The sequence below is a fragment of the Hemicordylus capensis genome, chromosome 5 (assembly GCF_027244095.1).
Source record: "Hemicordylus capensis ecotype Gifberg chromosome 5, rHemCap1.1.pri, whole genome shotgun sequence".
NCBI lineage: Eukaryota > Metazoa > Chordata > Lepidosauria > Squamata > Cordylidae > Hemicordylus > Hemicordylus capensis.
Window position 1 is genome coordinate 239996282 of NC_069661.1, and position 26270 is coordinate 240022551.

Here is a 26270-nt window from a genome sequence, read left to right on the forward strand (position 1 = left end):
TAATTATGGTTGCAGCCCAGATGGTAATTTGGGCAGAAGTCTTATTTCATCTCCAGCTTTATATTATTCTGATAGTTTAAATCTTCTAAATTCTGCTCGCCCTGCAAGATCTGTTTGCAAGACTTTGGATTTGAGCTATGCAGCAACACTTTTTGTTTGCCAAGTGGATGAGGTATTGGGAAGCATTCCTCTTTGATCTGTCACCTCAGGTTCTACAAGGCTGAGCAGAGCAGGGCAGTTCAAAGCAATCTCTTGCAAAGTGTGTCTTACAACATCGCTCAAATAATTTGCAAGCTTCTTAGCAAAGTGCTTTGTAAAGGGCTAATTAGCTGTCAGCAGACTTGAGCCCTGCTGTAGAGTGTTCTGCACTGATTTAGCAGCTCTGTAGGACATTAGTAATTGCTGATAGCATTGGTTAGAAGACTTCAAATGCATTTAGAAGTGACCTGAATAAAGAGAGAGATACATGATCAGATATCAGAGTGGGAGATGGAGATCAGCCTTAAAACTTGGGATCTCCTGCTCATAATAGGGAAAGCTAGTAAGCCTACATACAACCAGCTAACTGGGCAAAGAGGCACCTTTTAATCGTGGTGATTCTATTTATTTAGCAGAGAGAGAGTAACTGGCCCTATCCACCCCCAGCACAGTCCACAGTCCCTATCCACAGGCGGGCAACTGGGGGGGAGAGAAAAGTGGCGGTAGCGGGCAGATGTGGGGGGGAGAAAAGCAACAGCGGGTGGATGGGATGGGGAGAGAAAAACACCAGCGGCGGCGGGTATTTGGGGGGGGGGGAGAAAAGTGGCGGCAGGCGGATGGGGGGAGAAATAGCAATAGCACTTACAGTTCTATACTGCTCTATAGCCGAAGCTCTCTAAGCGGTTTACAATGATTTAGCATATTGCCCCCAACATTCTGGGTACTCATTTTACCGACCTCGGAAGGATGGAAGGCTGAGTCAACCTTGAGCCCCTGGTCAGGATCGAACTTGTAACCTGGTTACAGGGCGGCAGTTTTACCACTGCGCCACCAGGGGCTCATGGAAAAAAGCAGTGAAGGTGGCGAGCGGATGGGGGGAGGAAAAACTGATGAGTGGACGGACGGAGGGAGAAAAAAGCCACGGTGGGGGGCAGGGCAGGTGGGAGAAAGCAGTGGCGGGCGGGTGGGCTTGAGGGGGGAGAAAGCCAGGAGACTAGAGGCGCAGATGGTCTACACCTGGTTCAGCTAGTTTGTTTATTATTTCTCTGTGTAAACCACCCTGAGCCATTTTTGGAAGGGCGGTATAAAAATCAAATGAATAATAATAATAATAATAATACATAGGCCTGGTTCACACAATCATTTGAATCTAGGTTTAATGTGGGTTACTGACATTACTGTGATTGTGTGAACCCATGCTAAGGTGGGGATCTAAGGGGCGATTCTTACGATCACTGAGGGTAGGGTGGGGTGTGGAGGGCAACACTCCACAAAGCTGACCTTCCCCACAGATGATTAAGGGCTTGCTGATGGGAGTTCACTCCACGCTCCCACATGAGCAGCCCTGCTTCGTGAAGTATAGAGCAGGGGTGGAGGGATCCAGGGCTGGAACTTGTTCTGGCCTCCGTAAATCCCACAGTGCAACACACGCCACATGCATTGCATTGGGGGATCCCCCCCAGTGTGCCCATCTCTGTGTCCGCTGGGGCTAAACATTGCCCCAGCGAACACACAAGCAGTTAGAGAGCACTTGTTCTCTTAACCTTGGCTAACACCCAGGGTAAACAGCGGGGCTCGGCGACACTGCCCTACCAGGAGTGGGCACAATCTTGCACAGCCTAACCCGGGCTGACCCTAGCCTGGGTTAGGCTGTGCATGAGAACAGCCTCTAAGATTCATCTTGGGTCATAAACAAGTTTGGCATGGGTTCACGCAATCACGCTATTGTCATGAACCCACATTAAACTTAGATTTGAACGATTATGTGAACCAGGCCATTGTGACAGTACACATATACGTAGACACAACCAACAAGGTGCTCCCCTAGATCTTATGGTCACAGCTGCCATCTTGGATGTGACCTAGTATTACAGCTATTGCCCACACATGTCCAAGTCATAATTATATATCATGTCCACTTGTTCACGCTGCTGCGCACAAAAAGAAGGTTGGGGTTTTTTGCTCTCGTTGAAGTACAGGTGTGAATTTTGGTGGAATGTTGGGAGCAGATCAAAACCAGTAGCAAATTCTTCTGCTTGGTTTCATCATCCTATGCCCCAAGCAAGAAACAGCTTTGGATCAGCTTCCCAAACTCTTCCAACAGTATTTTTTTTTTAAACCCAGTAATCCTCCAGCACATTAACCTGCTGTTCTGAGATTGCTATCGGCTGCATATACTTTTTGCACCCATGTTTTCAAGCAACAGAAGTAGGCCAAAACAGGAATTCAGCAAGGAAAGAAAAAGTATATAGAATTTGTAGGTGGGATCGGTGAACTGTGATGGAAGAAATATGCTCATTTATGCATGGAGACAGAGGGTTGTGGCTGATGATGTGTTCTTCACAACTACATTGTGGTAGACATTGGTGAAAAGCCCCATCAGCTAGGATATTTAATAACTGGTGAAAGAAAAACTATTTGAATGACACCAACACTTGTTAAATCTAGCACCAACATAAGCGAAAGATTCTTCTTGTTATCTTTGGCACAACTTTTGGCATTCTTGCGGTGCTTTTTGACTTAACTAGAGGCAAAGATGAACTGATGAAACCCGCATGGAAAGGCCTGTTGTGCAGTCTCAAGTCAAATTTGATGGAACTGCAGATTATGTTTCCAAGCTGACTCTGAACTCTGCCTTTTTCTGTTGTTAATTCTTTGACTTTCAAAAAAAGTATTCTGGGGTGGGGGTGGGGGTAAGAAAAGATTGGTGTACACCTCCGCCATAGCAAATTATACTTTCTTGCATTTGCCCCCCTCCCCCGCTAAGAATCTAAGACTTGGGAAGGTGAACCTTTAAGGTGGAGCCTCTGAAATAATTATGCTCCTAAACACAGGATTCAGAACCTTGGCTTTTGCTTAGCTTACTGTAGCCAAATTGCCCTTAGGCTGTTAACCATAAAATAGTTGACTTACTATTACACAGACCTGAACTGTGTGTTCAGGTCTGAAGCCTCTTCTGTGTAATTACAACAAACTTTGCAGCACCAGGAATGTTAAATACCTTGTCAGCAATCTTCACTTTGCCAGGTCCAGGCCGAGAGGGTGCCATGGATGGAGACTTGGCTCGCATTCCCAACCAAGCCTCCTTCCATCAGGACCATTAACCTCTTCCTGCCAACCTGGATCTGACCATGCAGCTCTAGGCCCTACTTTTCCTCTTACCTGTTGCCTTCCTTGGGAAAGAAGGAGCACCTGGTCCTGTAGCTCTACTCCCGAACATGTACATGACAAACCATGGTATAGATCTGGGCAGGCATTAGATAGCTTGGGAACTAATGGCAGCTCCCAGTCTTCTCTGAAGTAACTTTCTAGGCATTTTGGCTTGCTTCTCCCACCCTTCTCTTCCAGCCAGTATGATAAATCTGATAGGCTGGCTGGATGTGGCTGTGGCTGGCTGCACCATTTTTAATCTCTCTCTCTGTTTGGTTGCTCAGGATTGCTTTTACTTTCCCATTCATTTCTCTGTTTCTTTCTCCACTAAACAGACTATTTTGCACTCTTGCAGCAAAATTTGTCTGCAATTCCGTGCTTTGGTGTTAAAATTCCTTATTCTGTAGATGTAAACTTTTATACAAGCCACCATTTTGCGACTGGCTCTGCCCACCAGAGCCACCATTTTGCAACTGGCTCTGCCTCTCTAAGCTGCCATTTTATTGGAAGTTGCCAAGGCTCTGGCAATAAATAAATAAATAAATAATTGCCAGATTTCTAGAAACTTTTAAGTCTGTCCACCCCAGTTTAGATTGTCATCTGAACTCTACCATATGTTCTTCCTTAGAGCAACATATTATAACAGCTCTGCTTAGAAAGAGGAGTGCTTTTTCTAAGAAGGAGTCTACCATATGCTTTTTTATAAGTGCATATATACTTTTATAAAAACTTAAAAATAATTAGCACTTTTAAAATAACTTGTTGCTACACAGTTAACAGGGGTTGACTCTCCAGTTAACTAAGAATATTTTTAATCAGTTAAATATTACCGGTCTCAAAATTTTGGAATAATCTAAACTTCCCTGTGAAATATATGATTTCACAATGAAATCCCAAACGTGGAGCAGTGTTTAAAATGGTATCGTTATGACGATTATCCTTCAGTCTCTTCTACTGTTTTCTAGCAGGCATTTTCAATGTGAACAGAATTAGAAATTTGGTTCACTTTCAAAATGTTTCCAAACATACATTAAGAAGTTGGGGATTGTGTGGAAGAGGCAAGAAATGTGTTCCGTTTCAATTCTGTATAAAAAAAACTTCACTTTTTTAAAGCATCAGGAGAATGTGGTGAAAGTTCGTAAATGGAAGAAATGGCTTCTATGGACACAGAAGCTGATTAAATTAGAAAAGGTTTTGGTTTAACTTCCCTTTTCAAAACACCTGTACAATGGTAGGAGTTTTATATTGGTTTAGTCTACATATATTATATTATAGTCTACTGAAGACAAAAGTGTCTAGTGTTGTCACAATATTTTGAATACATTTGAATATATTTGCTTCCCAGCTGTTTCTCTGCAAAAAGGAGTTTCTTTTGTTACAGAGTTTATTTTACTTTTGTTAAATCAAAGCAGGTATATTTCATGAGGTATTTATGTACCCAAAATATAGAACCAGATTTGGTATATGAGATCCAAATACTGCAAATATTTCTGCTATTCTTAAAACAACTTTTTAAATCAAGAGAAGGGATGTGTTCTCAATATCTTCAAAATTTCAGGACATTTCACATCTCTTTTTCTGTGATTGTCTGGAAATGTTGAGCTTCCTCTCTCTTAGAAGTCGATGAGTGGGATTGAAATTTTAAATGGTTGTGGGGTGCCCAAAACTTAATAACATAGTATTTCCTACAGGGTAAGTAAATGTCCCATTCGTGCAATGAGGGGATATATTTATGGGGCACCCTTGAATTTAACTTGAATTTCAGTGCCAGTATTTAAAAAAACAAATCTAAATTTGCATATAGCAACAGAAAAATCTAGGAATCAGATTTAAACATCATCCAAACCAGCTCTCCCAGGGCAGCAGTCATGTTCCAGAGCAGGCAGATGCTCCAAAGGGCCAGAGGCAGATGACATAATCTAAGAGGGCTTGATGGTCAAGTTCCAGAGCAAACAGGCTAGGGGCAGGGTGGGATTGGTGCAAGGCCATTTTGCACCTTCTTCCAAGGCCAAGAAGCAGATGAGAGAGCAAAGCCCAGGGGAATTCTTCTATAGGACCAGTGAGGACCCAGTTGGCTCCCCGAGTCACCTGATTCTTCTTGGGTTGGCTGGCTGCAATTTCCCTTCTTGCCACTGCTAGGGGGCAAGAATCAGACCAGCCAGCCCCCCCCCACCCCCCTGTCCCCATGAGCTGTCCCAGTGGCACTGAGAGCAAGGCACCAGAGTTCCTGGTTCGAGACCCCTGGCAATGGCACTGTTAATGTGCAATTGTCCTTAGACAGACTCTTCGCTTGCTTTCTGTTGGGAGTAATTTTTCCTGATAACCTGCAATGCTGTGGCTGAAAGGAAAGGTAGCCTGTATCTTTCAAACGAAACTGAGGAAAAAAATTATGCTGTGAGTTGCACTTTAAGCAGTTCTAGGATTTTTTGGGGGAGATGCTGTCTCTAGGTGCCTTCTTCCGTTTCCAGTCTTGCATATCTAGCGGCAAGGAGCGAGTGGTGACGAAATGCCCCCTTCCCTTTACCCCTTTTTGCCAAAGGAGGCTGGGGTGTCATATTCTTTTCTGACAGGTAAGGTTCCCTGCCAAACCAGAGATGGTCACTGTAAGTTCTGGGGTCTAATTTAGGGTCCTTTTAACCCTTTCTGCTCTTAGCCTTTGTTTGTTTGTTTGTTTATATTTTTATATGGCCTGATATGTAAATCTCTAGGCAGTGTACATATTAAAGTGAGACTCATCCTAGAGCAGGGGTTCGTAACCTTGGGTTCCCAGACGTTGTTGGACTACAATCCCCATCATCCCCTGCCCCAATGGCCAAATGCCACTGGTCATTGGATGATAGCAGGCAAGAACAATAGCTCTTGTTTCACCAAGAGGGCATTGCCGGCAGTAGTAGATGTATCTACATTCATTCATTCATTCATTTATTTTATTAAACATTTTTATACCGCCCAAAACTTATGTCTCTGGGCAGTTTACAACAGAATAACAACAAAGTAAAACATTAATTAAGACAAAAATTGGGGGGGCAGGGGCACACACATTACAACAATTTTAAAATTTTAAAATAATATTTTAAAACAGCATTAAAACCATTAAAACAACACTAATTAATAGCCTGAGTGAAGAAATGTGTTCTTAAAGACTTTTTAAAAGCTGTCAGAGATGGGGAGGCTCTTATTTCACTACATGCTGTGATAGTAATTAATACAATCTCTAGATTTCTAAACTTGACTCCTGCTAACCCCTGCTAACTTGGCAAAGAGGCACCTTTTAACGTGGTGATTCTTTTTATTTAGCAGAGGGAGAGTAACTGGCCCTATCCACCCCCAACACAGTACGTCCAGTGACTGTTGCTGGTGTCTATCTTATGTTTCTTTTTAGATTGTGAGCCCTTTGGGGACAAGGATCCATCTTTCTTTCTTTCTTTCTTTCTTTCTTTCTTTCTTTCTTTCTTTCTTTCTTTCTTTCTTTCTTTCTTTCTAGGTGTAAACTGCTCTGAGCCATTTTTGGAAGGGCGGTATAGAAATCAAACAAATAAATCATAAATCATAATAAATACTCATGTTTCTTGTTGCCCTGGGATTTCATCCAGTCCCATGTCACATTGGGAATGGCGAGAGAGCCATAGCTCAGTGGGTAGAGCATCTGCTTTGCATACAGAAAGCCCCAGGTTCAATCCCTGGCAGCATCTCTAGGTAGGGCTGGGAAAGCCTGAAACCTTGGAGAGCCACTGCCAGTCTGTGTAGTCAGTACTAAACTAGATGGACTGACTTGGAGTAAAGCAACTCTGCATGCATGTTCACATTGCTGATGAAATTTCCCAGAAAGCTTTTTGTGCATTTTAACACAAAAAGTGAACGTCTTGCTGTAAACAAACTCTTGTTAGAGTCAGGGAGGAAATAAAGCTAGAGTCTGATGTTTATCTTAGCCTGGTGTAATGTCTGTACTGAGGTTGGGGCATGAGCGATGGGGAGGTGCCAGGATGGATAAAAATCATCAATGGTTTTAAAAAACAACCCCACAGATTGTTTTAATTTAAATTGATTTTTTTAAAAAAAATAGACCGAATTTTAAAATGTTATTAAAACCATTTGTAAAAAATTGAACCTGGGTCAAAAGATATCATCATGAATGGTAGTCATAACTTCGGATTATATTCTGTGAACATATTTGACAAAAAGTATTTGGAGATGAGAGATGAGCAGACCTGATCAGTCTGAACATGCAAGTGTGCGTCTGCTCTGGTGCTAAATAAAACGATCAAATCATCACCCTATTTTATGATGAAAACTAATTTGAAAAAAATCAGAATACATTATTGCCTTGTAATGTATAGTGTGTATCTGTCTTCTAAAAATGAACCTACATTGAGTGGTGGTGAATATGTATTAAGGTTATATCAGACAACAAGAATGCACTTTTACTAGAAAACGATAATTGCATAGAATCTTCCTGAATAGTGATTTAAATTGTGATTTAAATCATTAAAGTTTAGTTTTCCTGAGAAGTGATTAAAATCATGATTTGAATTGATTTGGTTCAGTCAAATCTGCCCTGGGAGTTTCTGGCACAAAAGCTGTCTGTGAAGTTGGTAGAGACCTAAGAGGAACTGGAGGCAGTTCTCCTTCTTCCCCTTCTCTGATAATGATGATTATGGTGTCCACGACTAATATCTATATGCTCCTTTTCAACAGAAAAGTTCTCCAAGTGGTTTGCATAGAAGAAGAAGATAAGATGGATCCTTGTCCCAAAAGGGCTCGCAATCCAAAAACACAAGTCAAATACCAGCAACAGCCACTGGAAAAATACCATGCTGGTGTTGAATAAAGACAGTTGTTTTTCCACTGCTAACGATAGATAAGAGACTCGCCACTCGCTTAGTTGTGAACTGTGGAATTAGCAGCGGCGAACTCTGCTGTTCCTAGTTTTTTGTCATCTTCAATGCTACCATAGCAATGATGAGGTGGATTAATGTTATTTTATTTTTACAAAGATTATTTTACTCCTTCTCAACAAAAAAAGCCACCTAATGGTGCAGCGGGGAAGCAACCTGCCTACAGAGCAGGAGGCTGTTGGTTCGAATCTCCACTGGTGTGTTTCCCAGAATATGGGAAACTCCTATATCGGGCAACAGTGATATAGGAATGATGCTGAAAGGCATCATCTCATACTGCGTGGGAGAAGGCGATGGTAAACCACTCCTGTATTATATCAAGAAAACCACAGGGCTCTGTGGGCATCAGGAGTTGACACTGACTTGACAGAACAATCTTTCCTTTTCTTTCTCCACAAAAAGTTCTCAAGCTTATTAAATAATTAATAATCAATCCATAATTAATCTATTGCATTCTCTGCCATGGGATGATGGCCACTAGCTTGGATAGCTTCAAAAGGGGCTTAGACAAATTCATGGAAGGCAGGTCTATCAATGGCTACTAGTATTGTATACTAGTATAGACCACCTCCAGCCTCAGAGGCACAATGCCTCTCAATAGCAGTTGCAGGCAAGCAACAGCAAGAGAGAGGGCATATCCTCAGCTCTTTGTTTGTGGACGTCTGGTGGGCCCACCAGATGCATCTGGTGGGCCACTGTGTGAAACAGGATGCTGAACCTGATAGGCCTTGGGCCTTATCCAGTTCTTATGTTCTTATAAAGCAGTTTACATGGTGGGGGGGGGGATATGGTTCCCCACCACTAAAAGGCTCACACTCTAAAAAGAAACTCAAGGTAGACACCAGCAACAGCCACTGGCGGGTGGATAAATCTGAGAGTCAGCACTTTAAATGGAGCCTCTTTGCTCATTCAGGAGCAGTCATTAAATGGTGTCAAGGTGGTAGGAATTGTTTTCCTTTATACTCCCCTCCCTAAAAATAATTTACATAAGCTGCCACCATCACCCTCCAGCTTAGCATCTTGAGTGTTCTTTGAAAACTTGAGTGGTATGGTACCCTGTTCGGTTGCTGGTTATGAGATTTTCCCAGCCTGGTGCAAAGCATTTTATGCTGCTTATTTGTTGCCACAATCCTATTCTAAAGTAGGTCACTGTTGTATGGTTTTTTACAGACAGGGAGCTGAGGCAAGTGATAGGTTTCGTTTCCATTCTTTTGGAGGAGCAGGAAGGTCAACAGAATATTTGTAAATTATACAAGAGTACATGGCTAAAGAAAGCTGTAAAGAAAGCTGTGAATGTTCTTTGGAATCTGCATTACGAAATCTTTCTGTAGGAAGTTTTTTTGTTGTTATTGTTAACAGAGAAAGCTTGCATTAAGATAAAAGACTTGTTAGGATTTGCTTTCATAGAGTTGTGTGGGATTTTTCTGCCTCTGATCCGTTAGCAAATCGGAGGCCTACAGCTGACGTACTAATGGAGCACTGGTGCAACAAACAAAGGAAATATTATCTCCCTTTCCTTCTGTAGCTGCTTGTGCCACCCGGAAAAAATGTCCATGAGACTTAGGGACATGTCTTTAGCTGCACAGACAACTGCAGAAGGAAGGGGAGATCATTTCCCCTTAGTTTGGATTCTTGTCTGGAACATAATTGATGCATCTGTGCTTTGCTAATCAGGGTGTCAGGTAGGGTTGCTAAATGTCCAGAATTGGCCTGGAACTGTCCAGGAATTGAACATCCTGACCACGATGTAGGAAAAGTGTTGTTCTTGGTCCAAGATTTTACCCATTTTTCTGGTGCTTCTCTCCAAGCATTGTAGCTACACAATTTCAGTGTTTACATATTCTTCTCCTTCCTCTGGCACTGGCGCTGGCTAGGCTGGCTCTCTCTATGACTCAGTAAACCCTTTTCCCTCTTTTCTGGATCAACTCTGGAGTTAGTGAGGCAGGCAGTGGGCCTCTGGGCTGAGAACTATATGGACAGAGAGAGCCCCTCTTTCCCTAGGGGCATTCTTGGGGTCCCACTTCCTTCTAGAACACTCATGGCCTGATGCAGCACCTGTAGTCTTATGGAAAATGAACCAGAACCTCTTGTACCCCTTCAAGATCACTCAATAATAATAATAATAATAATTATTATTATTACATTTATATCCCGCTTTTCCTCCAAGGAGCCCAGAGTGGTGTAGTTCATACTTGAGTTTCTCTTTCATAACAACCCTGTGAAGTAATTTAGGCTGAGAGAGAAGTGACTGGCCCAGGGTCACCCAGCTAGTTTCATGGCTGAATGGGGATTTGAACTCGGGTCTCCCCGGTCCTAGTCCAGCACTCTAACCACTACACCACGCTGGCTCTCATCATAATGCAATTAGTGGATCAGCATTCAGGCCATCATTGGACATATAACAGCCATCACCTGTATCTAGTATCCTCTTTTTTAATACTGTATTGACAAAATCCAAAATAAAAAGTAAAAAAAAAAACAACCCAAAAAACCACCACCAAGTAATTATGAATTGGGTGACATCCTCTCCAAATAATGAAAACTGGCATGTCCAATTTGTTGTTCTAGTTCTTAAACCCTCCCTTATTGCCAAAATCAAATAACAGTGGTAGTGTATATTAAGTCTCCTTTGCTTTGGTACATATAGTTCTGAACAGTTCGCTTTCCCCTCATTTAGTTGTTTCATAAATTATATTGTGCACAAAAAACTTCAAAATAGGAAGTCAGGGTGAAAAGAAATGAAGGTTAAGGGAGCCGGGGATGGGGTTTTGGGTCAGAAAGGGACAACTGAATTTAATCATCCTTTTGCATTTCCTGGATGTAACATCTTTCCTGTTTGCTGACAGCACATTCTGTTTGGGGAAAAGAGAATCCACAAATGCTTTCTTTGCTAAGACTGCTTCTTTCCATCTCTTCTGGTAGGGAAAGGAAACCTCAGTGGGAGACAGTTTTTGAGCATGTCTGTTTTGCAGTGGAGTTTACTTTTTGCCTTTCCCTGTAGAATGTAGCTTGGCTCGCTCTTGTTGAGCGGTGTGGGATGTTACTAACCATTTCTCAGTCCCCCCCACCCTCTCCATTTTTCAGGTTTCTGCTTCAGATTCAGAATTTGTGTCTTTTGGCCAACCTTTTCTGAGCCATTTAAGGAAGCATGATTATGATTATTGCACTTTTTACAAAAAATAAAAAATGTGACTCTGTGGTATTTATTCAGCTGACTTCACAAACTCATTAAATAGGAATGCTAGCACCAATTAGTCCCAGATGTGATGATGAAGCTCCCCTGCCCTGTTATTCCAATGGCAAAATCTCATTCTTTGCCACTCAGATCCTATCCTTCCATTAGAAAGGCAATAGGCTGCCTTGTGCTCAGCCATTGGTTCATGCAGGCCAGTATTATCAACTCTAACTGGCAGAAGCTCCTTCAGGTCTCTAGCAGAGGTCTTTCCCAAGTCTAGTCCCTCAGATCCTTTCAAGTGGAGATACTGGGGATTAAACTGCAGAACTTCTCCATGGAAAGCCCATTCTCTCCCACTGTGCAGTAGCCCCTTCCTCAAACAGGGAGGCTAGGGCAAGTGCAGTTCTAAAGCTCCAGAAGAAGCTCCTTATGTATCATGATCCAAGTCTGGACAAATATTCTGTGACTCTAGAGGCCATCACAGAGGTTTCGGAGCCAGACTGCCGCTTGCTCCATAGGGGAGGGACAGAGTTGCCATTCACTCCTGGCAGTGCCCACCACTCCATGGGAGGGTGGACTCCCCACCTTGCTTGCTCACTCCTCCTCCTGGTTGCATTCAGCTGGCTCAGGCAGACAATGGGCAGACGTGACCAGGAGGACAAGAGAGCAAGCAAGGTGGGGCACGTTGCTCTCTCGTCCTCCTGGCCACATTGGTCCACTGCTTGCCTGAGCCAGGTGAATGTGACCAGGAAGAGGAGGTGGCTGGTGGAGGGGGGGGGGATGGAAGGCGGAGCATACCTCTAACTGCAGGTCAATGCTCCCACTGCCACTGGGCATCCTGAGTGAGCAATGAGCCGCTTGCACTGCCCACATTGCGCAGCTGACCAATGTGCCTGCATGGCAGCCATATGAGGTGTCAGGACAGCATCCCAAGTGGGCAGTGGGCCACTCGCTCCGCCCATAGTACTTTGCTGGACGATGTGCCTACATGGTGGCCAGTGGAAAGATAATTGTTTAAGAGCGGGGTTTAGAGGAGCTGCCGCCAACAAAGCCAGTATGGTGCCCTCTCTCCAAGGGCACCATACTGGCTCGAACCAGGCACCATAGCCCTCAAACCAGATCGACCCAGTTCGACCGAATGGGCTGGACCACCAGCCGGTTCGACTGAACTGGCTTGCGGACTGGTGCCTCGGCTCAGATTAGGTTCAGATTCGAACCAAATTGCCAAACCCAGTTCCATGCACATCCCAACATGTGGGCCAGCTGAGAGGTGTGAGTGGGGTGAGTGGCTTGTAGTCCGCCTGGGATGCCAGTCAGCGGTGGCAGGTCTGGAAGCGTTTACCGGCAGTTAAACGGTATATTGTGCCTTCCGCTCTGCGCCCCCCACCCCCCACTGCTGCCCCTGCTTTGCCTGCTCAGTCCTGGCAGCATCCATCCCTCACGTGGCTCAGGCGCCATGCTTAAACCTCCAGGCGCCTTGGCAAGCTGGCACCTAGGAATCGTCAAGCCCTGTCATAACCGGTCCCTGCTTTTCGGCACATGCCCACTTTTAAGTTCTACAGTTCCATAGGAGAACTTCCACATCTGCCAGCCACAAGGTGAAGTCCCTGCCAGGGTGAAAACCCGGAAGGGTCTCTGAGCTTTGTTTACCAAGCTACATTTTTAGAAAGGAAGAGATGGGTTACAGCTTTATAATAGATTTGCAAACATCCAGTTCTGCATCCAGTTAATCCACCAAGCTGCACGTTTCCTCCTCCTTCTCCTCCTCCTCCTAATTATTATTATCATATAATTCTCCTAAGCATACCCGTTGCTAATCCCATGTATGGCAGCTCTCACGAAAGTTTGCGAGCAGCTGCCTGGGGGATTGCGACGGGGATGGGGGAGAAAATGGCAGCAGCGGCCGGCCGGATGGAAAGCGCCAGGCCGGCCAGCGGGCAGGGAAGGGAAGCGCCGGCCAGGTTGGCTGGTGAGAGAAAGCACTGCCAGCGGGCGTGGGGGAAGGGAAGGGCCGGCCAGGCCAACGGGCAGGCAGGGAAGGGAAGTGGAGCACCGGCCAAGCTGGCCGGCAAAAGGAAGCACTGCTGGCGGGGAGGGAGGGAAAGCGCCAGGCACATCGGCTGGCACGGGAAGCCACTGGCGGAGGGGAAGCGGCCTGGGAGGAGGAGAACGGACTGGGGCTGAAGGGGGCGATGAACTAGGGGCACAGATGCTCTGTGCCAGATCAGCTAGTTATTATTATTTATAGTCTGCATGGTGTATGGTGTTTACATGTGAAATTCATTGGCACAAAAGCCTGCAGATCCTCTGTGCGATGCCCACCACAGCAGTCTGGATTGCAGCATTTCAGAGCCTCCACAAGACAAATGAATGCTAATAAGTGTAGTAGAACAGAACAGACGTTCAGAAAGCAAGAGAGAAGAAGCATGAAATCACAGACTCCTTGATGGGAGTTTGGAGCCAAACCGTATGGCTCCAAGCAGCAATAGCTGAAATGAGGAGAAACGTTCTGTCAAGCAGTCCAACCCATAATGCTTCCTAAGGGAGGTAGCTGATAGCTGGCAGTGTTACCCATTTTATTTTTAGCTGGATGCAAATGCAAATATTAAGGTCAGCAAAGAGCCTCGAACCACTTCCTTGGCCAGAGGTACCCTTGTCATTAGGCAGACTTGGCTCTTGCTAGCAACAGCAGTTGGAAAAGGCTCTCCCTTCCTGGCGCCTCTTGTGGGTCTACATGTTTTGATGACTTTCTCATTTGATGTGAAGTACATGTCTTGTGGTAGTAAGCATGAATCGTCCCCTTTGCTAAGCAGGGTCCACCCCTAGTTTGCATTTGGATGGGAGGATACATGTGAGCTCTGTAAGATATTCCCCTTAGAGGATGGGGCCATATCTCGGTATGCAAGAGCATCTGCTTGCTTGCATGCAGAAGGTCCCAAGTTCACTCCCTGGCAGTATCTCCAGGTAGGGCTGGGAAAGACCCCTGCCTGAAACCCTGGAGAGCTGCCACCAGTTAGTGTAGACACTGAGTTAGATGGGCCAATGGTCAGACTCGGTATAAGGCAGCTTCCTATGTTCCTAACATAAGAATAGTCTTACTGCAGCGGTTTTGAAACTTGGGTCTCCAGATGTTGTTGGACTACAAGTCCCATCATCTGACTCCAGTCGCAATGGCCTTCAGATGGGCGCTGCAGTCCAACAACATCTGGGGACCTAAGTTCCAGGAACCCTGGTCTTACTAGATCAGACCAAAGTCCACCCAAGTGGGTATTTGGTTTCCAAATGCTGGACTAACTGGTGAGAAGCTCACGAGCTGAGCTAAAATATCTGTAAACCTGAAATAGTGGGACATTCTCTGTGGCCAAGTCTTCCAATCTCTTTTAGTGCTTGTTTTGCTTCTACTTTTCTCCTACCTTCCTGTCTGCAATACTATCTTTAATAGAGTTGTGCACAAATTGAGATTTGAGCTCTAATTTGAAGCCGAACCGGCTCATGGGACCACTGAATCGATCTGAGAGGGCGAAGCGGGGAGAAGCAGAAGCAAGCAGCACCTTTAAAAGTGAGGACAGGAGACCTGCTCCTCCTCCACTTCACACAGCTTCCTACTGCTGCTGCATGCCCCCCAGCAGCCCGCGTGCAGTGGCAGCATGCACATGGCCCCTGTACATGTGTGGATGCCATGCGCATGCCACCAGTGCGTGTGGGCTGCTGGGGTGCATGCTGCCACAGCAGGAAGCTGCGTGGAGCGGCAGAGGAGCAGGTAAGCACCTGCTGTCCTCACTTTTAAAGGTGCTGCTCGCTGCCCACCTGGGGCCACCCTCCACCAGCTGAATCAGTTCAACAGCCCCACGAACCAGTTCAGCTTCGAATCAGTGCTTGAATCTCAATTCGTGCAGATCCCTAACCCTTAAAGCATCTTTTCTCTTTCCCAAAGGATGGAATCCCACAGTTGCTCCATGCAGCTGGCTGCTCAAGTCAGGGAGGTTCTTGTAAGGTCAGGCAGAATGTACATAGCTGCGTCTTAACCAGACAGGATGCTGCCATGAAGTTCGGTGCTGGACTGTGTGTGTCCTTGACTGTGATCTGATGCAGCTGAGCACGTCGTCCAAACTAGACGGAACAATCTTGCTGTGTCACAAGCACAGAGGTGGTAAATCTGAGGTTTGTCCAAGCGATTGTCAAAACAGAGGTCACCGTATTAGTGGCTTGGGTGAACTTTTGCTCTCAGCTGAGACTACCTATTGGCCTTGTGTGGAGGGATTAGGAAACTTTTTGCCTTTCTCTGTAGCATGGCTTGTCTTGCTTACTTGAGTCATCTGGACTTATTTATCATGCTTAATCATCATAGTGACCAAGCATTTATGAAGCACATTCCAGGAATTTAAAGTGCTTCATTCACATCATCTCAGCCATTTTGCAACAGCCCCCAGAAGAGCCCTGCTGGATAAGACCAAAGGTCCATGTAGCCCAGCTTCCTGCTTCCCGCAGTGATCAACCAGATGCCTCCAGGAGGCCCACAAGCAGAGCATGTAGATGATAGGCCTCCTGCAGCAAGTGGGGGATATGCTGGTGATCTTTGAATATCTGAAGGGCTGTCACTTAGAAGGTGTGGAGTTGTTCTGTGTTGCTCCTGAGGGCAGGACTGGACCCAGTAGGTTGAAATTAGAAGGAAGTGGGTTTAAGCTAGACATGAGGAAGAATTCCCAACCTTGGAACAGGCTGCCTTACATAGGAAGCTGCCATATACCACGTCAGACCACTGGTCTAGCTCAGTATTGTCTACAGTAGAGATGTGCATGAAATGGATTTTGTGTTCTGTTTTGAGCTTGAAACGGAATGCAACATGGCCAAAACATGTTGTCGAAAGAGCAGTTGAGCCGGTTGTTTTGACAGAACAAACTTGAAACGTTTAGAGTGTTTCAGCCATAGGGAACAATGGGGAACTCGAAACACCTTATTGTTGCTACCCCATGGGACACCAAAGTGAGTTGTGTGGTAGGGCATGATGGATGCAACCTATCACAATCTACCAAAGAAATGAGAAAGTGGGCACTTTTTCATACATTTTAAATAGGATCCTTTGGGAGTTTGGGGGAAAGTTTAAAATTTTTAACCCTTAGATTGTATGCTGTTATTTTAATATTTAAATGAGGCATTTCCAGCTATTTTATCTAATTTAAAGAAGAAATATCTCCTCAGAAGTTTTTTTTAAAAATACTATTTATGTATTATGTTAGTGATCAAGGATTTATCCTTTTTTCTGTATTACTTTTCTTTCCTTTTCACTCTCCTTTTTCTTATCCTAGATTCTTTCATATTGTAATCTTTTAGTTGAAATTAAACACACACACACACACACACTCTCTTAAATCATCTTGAGTACATTGGCAGAAAGGCGGTAACAGACCTAGTAAATAAACCAATCAAGCAGCCAGCCATAAAAGTCATGGGTTCTGTGCGCTCTGTGGTGAAAATGCTTTGAGCCAGGTGAGAGAAACAGAGAAATGTGCGCCCATCCATGGCAGCTTCCTTTCAGCTGAATATTTAATAAGATGTATCAGGTGCCGGGAAATGTGGAGGGACCTCTGGTGATGAGGCTGTTTTCCCAGCACAGGCAAATCGCTCACAGAGGGCAGGCATTTAATGAGGAACGGAGTTGGTTCAGAGACATGTTGCAAATGGGTGGAAAGCTGGTTAAGTGTGGTGTGAGGAAATGCAGTACAAGGAGGCAAAAGTGAATATTTGCTGTAATGATCAAAAGGCAGGGTGGGGGGTACAAAATCCCTTCCTCTAGCTGTGAGGAGTCCCAGGTAGAATGCCACCATCCACTTTTTTATGTGAGCAGATTCACCTTTCCAAGGGAATACTCTGGGAGAGTAAAATGGAAAACCTTTCCCCACAAGAAACGCTTGAGCAGCCTTAGGCCTTCAAGAGTGTGTGACTGGGGCAGGACCCAATAAGGAGAGACACTTTTTAACAACAACAACAACAACAACAACGATTTATTAATAATTGGATGATCAGGAAAACTATAGAGGCATCAACAATCACTGCTTCCATTCAAGTAAAACCCTCCCCCCAGGAACTACAAGAACCATGCAGTCAGATCCAAGCACTTAAACAAAAATAAATTCCCTGATCCATCTATCTAAACTGGTCTCTTTCCTTCCTACTTACTTCCAGGTAAGGAACTCCCAGTTGATTCCCAGCCCAAGGCTGTTAGTCTTCTCCTTCCCTACAGTAGTTGCTAATCCGGCCTCCAGGGGAGAACTGAGCTTTAACACACCCCTCCTCTATTCCTCTATAGGCTATTGTCCATTAAACCCTGCCCCTCACTCTGGATTGGGCCACAGGGATTTGATTCTCCCGGGCTTTCTTCCTGATTTAAAGAAGCCCACCCTCCAAGCTGTTCCTCTAATTGAGGCCTAGCCCTCCCTCAAATCCCTCCAGTCACATTTGCTCTCTTGTGTCACATTAGGCCCATTTATATGTTATGTTCAGTACAGTGCACACAGGCAGATCTGTACACAGGTACAGTCATTCACATGTTATGTTGAATGCAGGTACAGAAGTACACTTCTTATCTGTCCCATACATTTGAAGGGCCTGAATCTGGATTCACTTTTTAAATGAACACAGGTGCAGTCATTCACACAAACACATGTACGAGTGTACAGATATCTGTACACTCGTTCAGCATAATGTCTGGATTGGGTTATTGTTTCCATTACCTTATGCTGTTCTGAAATCAGGAACAGGCTAGGCAAGGCACCCTGGATAGCGCGCCCCGAGCTCTGACAAGGGCCAGAAGTTGAATGAGGTCTTAAATATCAACAGGCTCAGACTACCCTTCCTAGATTCCGCCTCCTGGCCTGGACAGTTTTAAAAGGGCGGTCTCAGGTCTGGAGTGTATCTCTTTTCCATTCCACCAAATCCCTCCTAGCTTGTCACTGGCACTATTGTAAAAGTTTAGGGAACCACCAGTCACATGGTGTGGAAGAGGCTGGTTCATTGTGGGGTCTCAGGCTCTGTGTATGGTGGCTCCAGGGTTTCTGCTTTTGAGTTTTCCAGCTGGCAGGCTGAAGCTATAGGAACATAGGAAGCTGTCTTATACTGAGTCAGACCATTGGTCCATCTAGCCTAGTATTGTCGACACTGACTGGCAGTGGCTTTCCAAAGTTTCAGACAGGGGTCTCCCCGCCCCCCGCCCCAGCTCTACCTGGAAGTGCCAGGGAGGGAACCGGGGACCTTCTGCATGCAAGCAGATGCTCTGCCATTGAGCTTTGTCCCCATCCTGTAAGGGCTCACAGGTAGTCACCCATCCAAATGCAAACCAAGGTGGGCCCTGCTTAGAAAAGGAACAGTTCATGCCCACTACCACCAGACCAACTTATCTCACAGGCCTCCAGCCTTGTGTCGGTGATAAAAAGTGATCAACCTGGGACTGGAACTCAGCCTGGGACGGGCTCCTCTATCCCGGCTGCTTCCCTTTCTTCAGGGTCAGGCTGCATTTTACTGCTGAAGTCTAGGGTCATGACGTACCCTTTATTGTGGTCCGGTTCTGCTGTCATCTTCCGGCCCCGAGGAACCCTCCTGGAGGAATACCTCCGAAGACTGTGCAAAATCAAAACCACTGGCTGCAAGAGGCCTCTGCTGAGGCCTTGGGAAGCTTTTGCTGGGTTCACGGGGCTTAGGCAAATGCACGGAGGACACGTCTGACGATGGCTATCAGTCGGGATGGCTGTAAGCTGCCTCCGATGCCTCCCAATAGCAGTTGCAGGGGAGCAACAGCATATGAGGGGGCATAACCACCTCTTGCCTGTGGGCTTCCCAGAGGCGTCTGGTGGGCCACTGTGGGAAAGAGGGTGCTGGATTAGATGGGCCTCCTTGGGCCTGATCCAGCAGGGGCTCTTCTGATGTTTTGATGTTCACAGGTGCTCCACTGTCGGTGTCCTCCTGCCTCCTGCTGTCACATGCTGCACATTGGCCACCTTTGCGACAGGATTGAGCCAGCCCTACTGACGACCTGACCTGGCACAGTGGCTCTTTGTAGCTCCACAGGGTGGTTCGTCTGAGAGCCCCTTTACATAGCAATTACACGAACAGCTGCCGGATCTCTGTTTCCCCTCGTCTCATCTCCAAGGTCCTGGGCAGTGGGTTTTCCTAAGCTCTGCCCTCTGGCTTCTTTTAAACTGGCAGTGTCAGGAACTGAACTTGGAACTTTGTGCATGCAGAGCACATGTTCTGCCACTGAACTGTGCCCTGTTGTGTTTGCGAAGGCTCCACTATTATTCCCTTCAGCAAACAGAGCGAAGAGCAGGCACACATCTGAATGGGCATTGAATGTGTATTGGCTGATGCCCTGATTGGCTGCAGTTCCCTTTTAGTCTTGCAGTCACTCTTTATGCAGTGGAGACCAGGTTCGTCTCTGGGTCATCTCAAAGAGTCCACATTACTCCTGTATTAAAAGAACTATTCTGGCTACCAATATGTTTCCAGGCAAAATGCAAGGTGCTGATTATAACCTATAAAGCCCTAAACAGCTTATGCCCAGGGTATTTAAGAGAACGTCTTCTTTGCTATGAACCCCATCAGGATTATCCAGAGAGGTCCCTCTGCTGTTGCCACCAACTGGTCTGGTGGCTGCTCAGGAACCGGCCTTCTCTCTTGCTGCTCTGAGACTCTGGAACGCCTTCCCTGCTGAAATAAGAGCTTCTTGGTCCCTGACCGCTTTTAACAGGTTTTTAAAGATGCATTTATTCACCCAAGCTTTTAAACTAGCATTGTGGCTTTAGATTGTTTCCGTGTTTTCATTTTTGTTTTCATCTGTTTTATGTTGTTGTGAACTGCCCAGAGACATACATTTGGGGTAGTGTACAAAGATGATAAATAAATAATAAAACACATAAAAATAAACACTGGTGTAACACCAGGGGAGCCGTGCCGGACATGATTGCTGTGCAAAGCGGATTGTGGTTCAAGATCAAGATGGAGATTATGGCGAATGCCTGGTTGCGTTGCCAGTGGCGGCACACCCTGTTTCCACCTCTGGGAGGTGCTTTGTTGAACTTGCCCATGTCTCCCATTTCCCCACTCCCACCAGTAGCAGTCAGTGACATGGAACAGGGGTGGGGAAATACAGGACTCTGTGACCCCAGGTCAGAGGAAGAACATAGGAGGAGGAGAGCTGGTCTTGGAGGAGAGCTGGTCTTGTGGTAGCAAGCATGTCTTGTCCCCTTAGTTAAGCAGGGTCTGCCCTGGTTGCATATGAATGGGAGACTAGAAGTGTGAGCGCTGTAAGATTCCCCTCGGGGGATGGAGCCACTCTGGGAAGAGCATCCAGGTTCCAAGTTCCCTCCTTGGCATTATCTCCAAGATAGGGCTGAGAGAGATTCCTGCCTGCAACCTTGGAGAAGCCACTGCCAGTCTGTGAAGACAATACTGAGCTAGATAGACCAATGGTCTGACTCAGTATATGGCAGCTTCCTATGTTCCTATGAGGCTGCTGTCTACTGAGTCAGACCTTTGCTCCATCTAGTTCAGTCTACGCCGACTGGCAGCAGCTTTCCATGTTTTCAGTCAGGAGTCTCCCCCAGCCCTACTTGGAGATGCCAGGGATTGGACTTGGGACCTTCTGCATGCAGAGCAGACGCCCTGCCACTGGGGGCCCCACCCCATTGGGCATGGGCGTTTTATACTAGATATTCTTGAGGACAGGAGAACTGCACTCCCACGTACTGGTTTTGGCATCGGCTGCATGTCTACCTCCAGGTCCACTGGGATCCTCCTTTGCTTTCTGTGCCAGACTCTGCTCATTTAGGCCAAAGTTTCACAAGCCCTCCTCCCCCCCCCACTTCTCCGCTCTTGCCCATATTTCGGCTTTGAACTCTGCTCCTAGCATGGGCTGCCCTGCTGACGTGCCTTTTTCTTATTTTTATGGCAAGACCTAACCAACAAGCATCAAAGCTACGGCAATGGCTGTGGTGGAGCAGAGAAACCACAATAAAAGCTTAAGCTGTGCTTAAGCCAAGGAATACCGCATAGGAGCAAATCTTCCACTCGAGCTTTGGCACGGCGCATGGAGTCTTTACCCAGCGGCCAGATGGGCTTTCAGGTTTTATGAGTTCCAAAAGAAACCGAAGTGCGGCATGTTTGCTGAATCAGCTTTCTCTGCTCACTGCTCCCTCTTTCCCCAACCCTCCCCTTCATCTTCTTCTAAGGGCTGCTTCCAGCCTGACATTACTTTCCCTGTGTGTTTCTTAAAAATACGTTTTCCAGGAAGCTGTCAGAAAATGGCTGCAGTGGAGCATTTTGGAATGTATGGTGCCCTTGCTGCCCATTATGCCTGAGCCTTTCTCACATAACACCTTTGTGATGCTGCCTCCGTCTTTTGCCTTGCGTCCCTCAAGAAGCCTTTGGCTGAACCCTTTTGCTCTCAGCCTCAGTAGAAAGAAGAACCTTTTAAAGTGGTGCTTCTCTTTATATTTCGCTTCTGGAGGGCAACTGGCCCTATCCAGCCCCAGCACAGCATACCTCCAGTGACTGCAGCAGGTGTCTACCTTGTGTTGCCTTTTAGATTATAAGCCTTTTGGGGACAGGGAACCATCTTACTTCTTTTTCTGTGTCAACCACTTTGTGAACTTTTTTAATGTTGAAAAGCGGTATATAAATATTCACGGTAATAATATAGTAAGGAAGTTACATGTGTAACTGCATTCATTCAGTTGCAGGCACTCGTCCCTTGATACCATCTCACCCCTACTTTCTCTACTATTTGCTCTTATTGTTGTCAACATTTGGATTGGATACTCCTTGTGTGTGTTGTAAGTGAGGCTGGTACCTGGTGTAAATTACTCAACCAAGGGATGAACGCAGGGAAATCCCTGACTTACCACAGGTGCATGGAGACCTGAGAGCTGGTCTTGTAGTAGAGAGCATGAACGGTCCCCTTTGCTAAGCAGGGCCCACCTTGGTTTGCATTTGAATGGGAGATGACATTTGTGAGCACTGTCAGATATTAGGCACGCTTACCATCTTGGAGGGCCTTGGCATGTTCAGGTCTCCACAGAGCACTGGTGTCACACTACTAGGTGATGAATGTGGTGCATAGCATGTACATGCCCACGCCTCCACCACAGGGTAGGATTTTCACTCTCGTTAAGTGTCTGAATCAGTCCTAGGGTTTTCTTTTGAAAGACAAGACTCTGTTGCTCTTGGGTGTTGCAGAAGTGCTGAAAATAAATGTGTGAGCACTGTAAGATATTCCCTTTAGGAGATGGGGTTGCTCTGGGAAGAGCACCTGCATGCTTGCATTTTTATTTATTTATTTACTTACTTACCTACTTACTTACTTATTAATCATATTTATATACAATCTGATAACTCTCTCTCCAGGCGGTGTACATAATCCAAGTTACAACACTTCAAACACTTTCACAGAATAAAAACAATTAAAAACAAAACACAGAATAAAACAAAATAATTCCAGAGAGTCAATTAAACATTTTTAAAGTAGTTTTAATTAAAAGCCTGAGAAAACAGGTGTGTCTTAAGAGTCTTTTAAAAACCAAGCAGAGATGGAGAAGCCCTTTTTCTTTTTCTTTTCTTTTTAAACAAGGAGTGCATTCCAAAGCCCTGGGGCAATCACAGAGAAAGCCCGGCCCCAAATCACCACCAAATGAGCTAGTGGCAACTGTAACTGGACCTTCCAGATTATCTTAATAGGTAGCAAGGTTCATGACAAAGGGAGTTCTCTCTTAAGTACCCTGGACCTAAGCTGTTCAGGGCTTTATTGGTATTGATCAGCACTTTTTATTTCACTCAGAAACATTGGCAGCCAGTGCAATACTTTAAGAACTGGTGCTATATGGTCCCTTCAGGTTGTCCCAGATACCAACCTGGCTGCCGCATTCTGTACCAGTTGTAGTTTTTGGACTACGTACAAAAGCAGCCCCATGTAGAGTGCATTACAATAGTCAAGCCTGTTGACTACTACTGATTTAAGGCAATTTACCTCCAGAAATAGATGTAGCTGACATATCAGCCAAAGCTGATAAATTGTGCTCCTGGCCACTGCCTCAACCTGAGAAACCAGAGGTAATCTTTAATCCAGGAGCACTCCCAAGCTATGTACCCAATCTTTCAGGTGGAGTGTAACCCCACTGAGAACAGGCAGATCTAAACCATATCTCAGGTCTTCACACACACACACAACCTCCCCAATCAGTATCTCTTATCTTATTTAGAGTCAAATTCAGTTTGTTATCCCTCATCCAGCCCATTACCACCTTCTAGCAGGCATTTATGGAAGTTATTCCCTAACTTTATTTCCTGATAAAGCTGATAGTGGAAAATAGATTTGACTGTCATCAGCATATTGATCACACACTTCACTAAATCTCCATGCAAAAGGTTCTGAGTTCTCTCTCGGGCATCTCCAAATAGGGCTAAGACAGACTCTGCCTGAAACTCGAGAAGCCGCTGCCAGTCTGTGTAGACAGTAGTGAGCTAGATAGACCAATGGTCTGACTTGGTATAAGGCAGCTTCCTACATTCCTATGTCTTTCTTCTTCTTAGCTTTCTCTGAAAAGAGAATATCTTGATTGTGCTGTATAAATAACTAAACTCAGAACATTCTCTTGTGAATAACTAAACTCAGAACAGTCTCTCTTGAATGCTTCCTGTAGGAACTACAGCCAAGAGATCTGTTGTCTTGTAATCACTCTATGTTTTATTACAATCCTCTGAAGCGATTAGCTTCAAAAGCTGAACTCTCAGCTATTAACCTCTCTCAAATGGTGTCTTACAGATTAGCCTATCAAAGGACTGATGAAGATGAGGAAGAAGCTGCCAGAGAACGCCGCCGGCGGGCCCGACAGGAAAGACTGCGGCAAAAGGAAGAGGAGGACTTCACAGGGCAAGTGATAGAGAAGCCTGAAGTCAATGCCCAGAACAAGTAAGATGTCTATTGCTAGGGCATTATTTATTTTATTTTTTGTTTTTTAATGGACTCCCTCTTTGTTTCCAGCTTGCCAGCCAAGGGCGAAGACTTACTCACAGCAGAAGAATTCCACAATGACTTGCTGTTTCACAAGACCCCGATTCAGGCATACAAGTACAGGTGTACAGATGTCTTGTACACGTATTTGTGTGAATGACTGTACCTGTGTTCATTTAAAAAGTGAACCTGGGTGCAGGGCCTTCAAACGTGTGGTACAGATCGGAAGTATACTTCCATACCTACATTCAAGATAACATGTAATGACTGTACCTGTGTACAGATCTGTACCTGTCTTCACTGTACACTCGTCGTACAAGTGTTGAACATGATGTGTGATTGGGCCTAAGGTGTTTTGAACGTCCCACTAGGTGCGTAGCAGGCTTGGTGGGGGACCAGGGGCAGGCTGCTGCTGCCTGCCTTTGCAGCTGCCCACTACCACCACCATACATCTACCCATTCTGACCACGCCCCTTTCATTGGCGTCAGAAACTCACCGAGGCAGGGAACACAGCTCTCTAGTCCTTCCCAGCTGATGCCAGTACTTTGTTTGCTGGCTGGGTCTTCTTTATCTCCCTTGCTCTAAGCAAGAGAAAGAAAGAACTCAGCCAGTGATCAAAGCGCTTGCCGGTTGGAAGGGAATAATGGGCCATATCCATTTCTCCCAGTTGCGAGCGCTTTGTTCACCAACTGGGTTGGCGAGGGTCCAGGGGCAGGCTTGGGAGTGGGGTGTGGGGTGCCCGCGGGGAGGGGGAGGGATGCCGTGGCACAGGGCTATCCTTAGGGCAGGGCAAACAGGCAGACCGCTCCAGGCCCTGCTCTTTTCACCCCCTTTAAAATTAACTGGAAGGGGCTTCATATTTCAGTAAAATAACACACTTTTATTTTTAAAATTTTATTTATTTAATTTATATACCGCCTGACTCTAGGGATGTGCGAACCGGTTCGAATCTGAACCGGTTCGAATCCGAACTGAACCAGGGGGTGGTTCGAACAAAACCAAAACCGAACCACCCCCTCCTGGTTCAAACCCGGTTCGAATCCGAACCAAACCGGGCGAACCGGTTTTGTGCACATCCCTACCTGACTCCAAAGCTCTAGGCAGTTCACAACAATAAATATAATAAAAATGCAATAAAACAAACTATTAAGACCACAATGATTTAAAGCAGTTTAAAATATTCAACGTTTACTTAAAGCCAAGCTAAAGAAATGTGTCTTAAGGGCTCTTTTAAAGACTGAAACAGATGTTAAGCCACGAATAGCTATAGGGAGCAAATTCCACAGCCCATAAGCGACTACAGAGAAGGCCCACCCCGAGCCAACGCCAGACAGGCTGGTGGCATATGGAGAAGGACCTCTCTCGATGACCTTAATGTGTGGTGGGGATTGTCCTGAAAAAGGTGCTCTCCCAGGCAGTGTTCCCTCTGTGGCATGCGCATGTGCGCGCACACACAAGTTTTTTGATGTCTGCTCAGTTAATTTTAGATTCCATTCAGGTTGAATCAGGAAGGCTCCATTGTGAATGCAGATGTGCACACCCCTGTCTTGATACTGCCACCCAGAATAAAACCCATTCTACACACTGATGAAAAATTTAAAGAGAAGGGTGATTACCATGACTTTGTATTTTGCCTGGAAACCTTTTGGCAGCCAATGCAGTAGTTTTAAAGTAGGCATAATATGGTTTCTCTGAGAAACCTCGGAGACCAATCTAGCTGCTGCATTTTGGATGAACTGAAGTTTCCGAACTACATACAAAGGCAGCCCCATGTAGAGCGCATTGCAGTAGTCAAGCCTAGAGGTTACCAGAGAGTGCACCACAGTTCTGAGATCATTGTCTTCAAGGAATGGA

The 26270-nt window shown here is 45.6% G+C and overlaps 1 protein-coding gene across 15 annotated transcripts in view; it reads left to right on the forward strand.

Annotated features, from left to right (window-relative positions):
- The window catches only part of CALD1 (caldesmon 1), a 306807-nt gene that overhangs the window by 232735 nt on the left and 47802 nt on the right, over positions 1-26270 (forward strand). For all 15 annotated transcript variants that reach the window (XR_008307722.1, XR_008307723.1, XM_053251783.1 and 12 more), the window contains one exon: positions 24227-24373. Coding sequence is in view for 13 of the 15 variants with exons in the window: in XM_053251783.1 (XP_053107758.1) it covers positions 24227-24373 (147 nt within the window). In the remaining 2 variants the exon portion in view is untranslated. The remainder of the gene's footprint in view (positions 1-24226; positions 24374-26270) is intronic.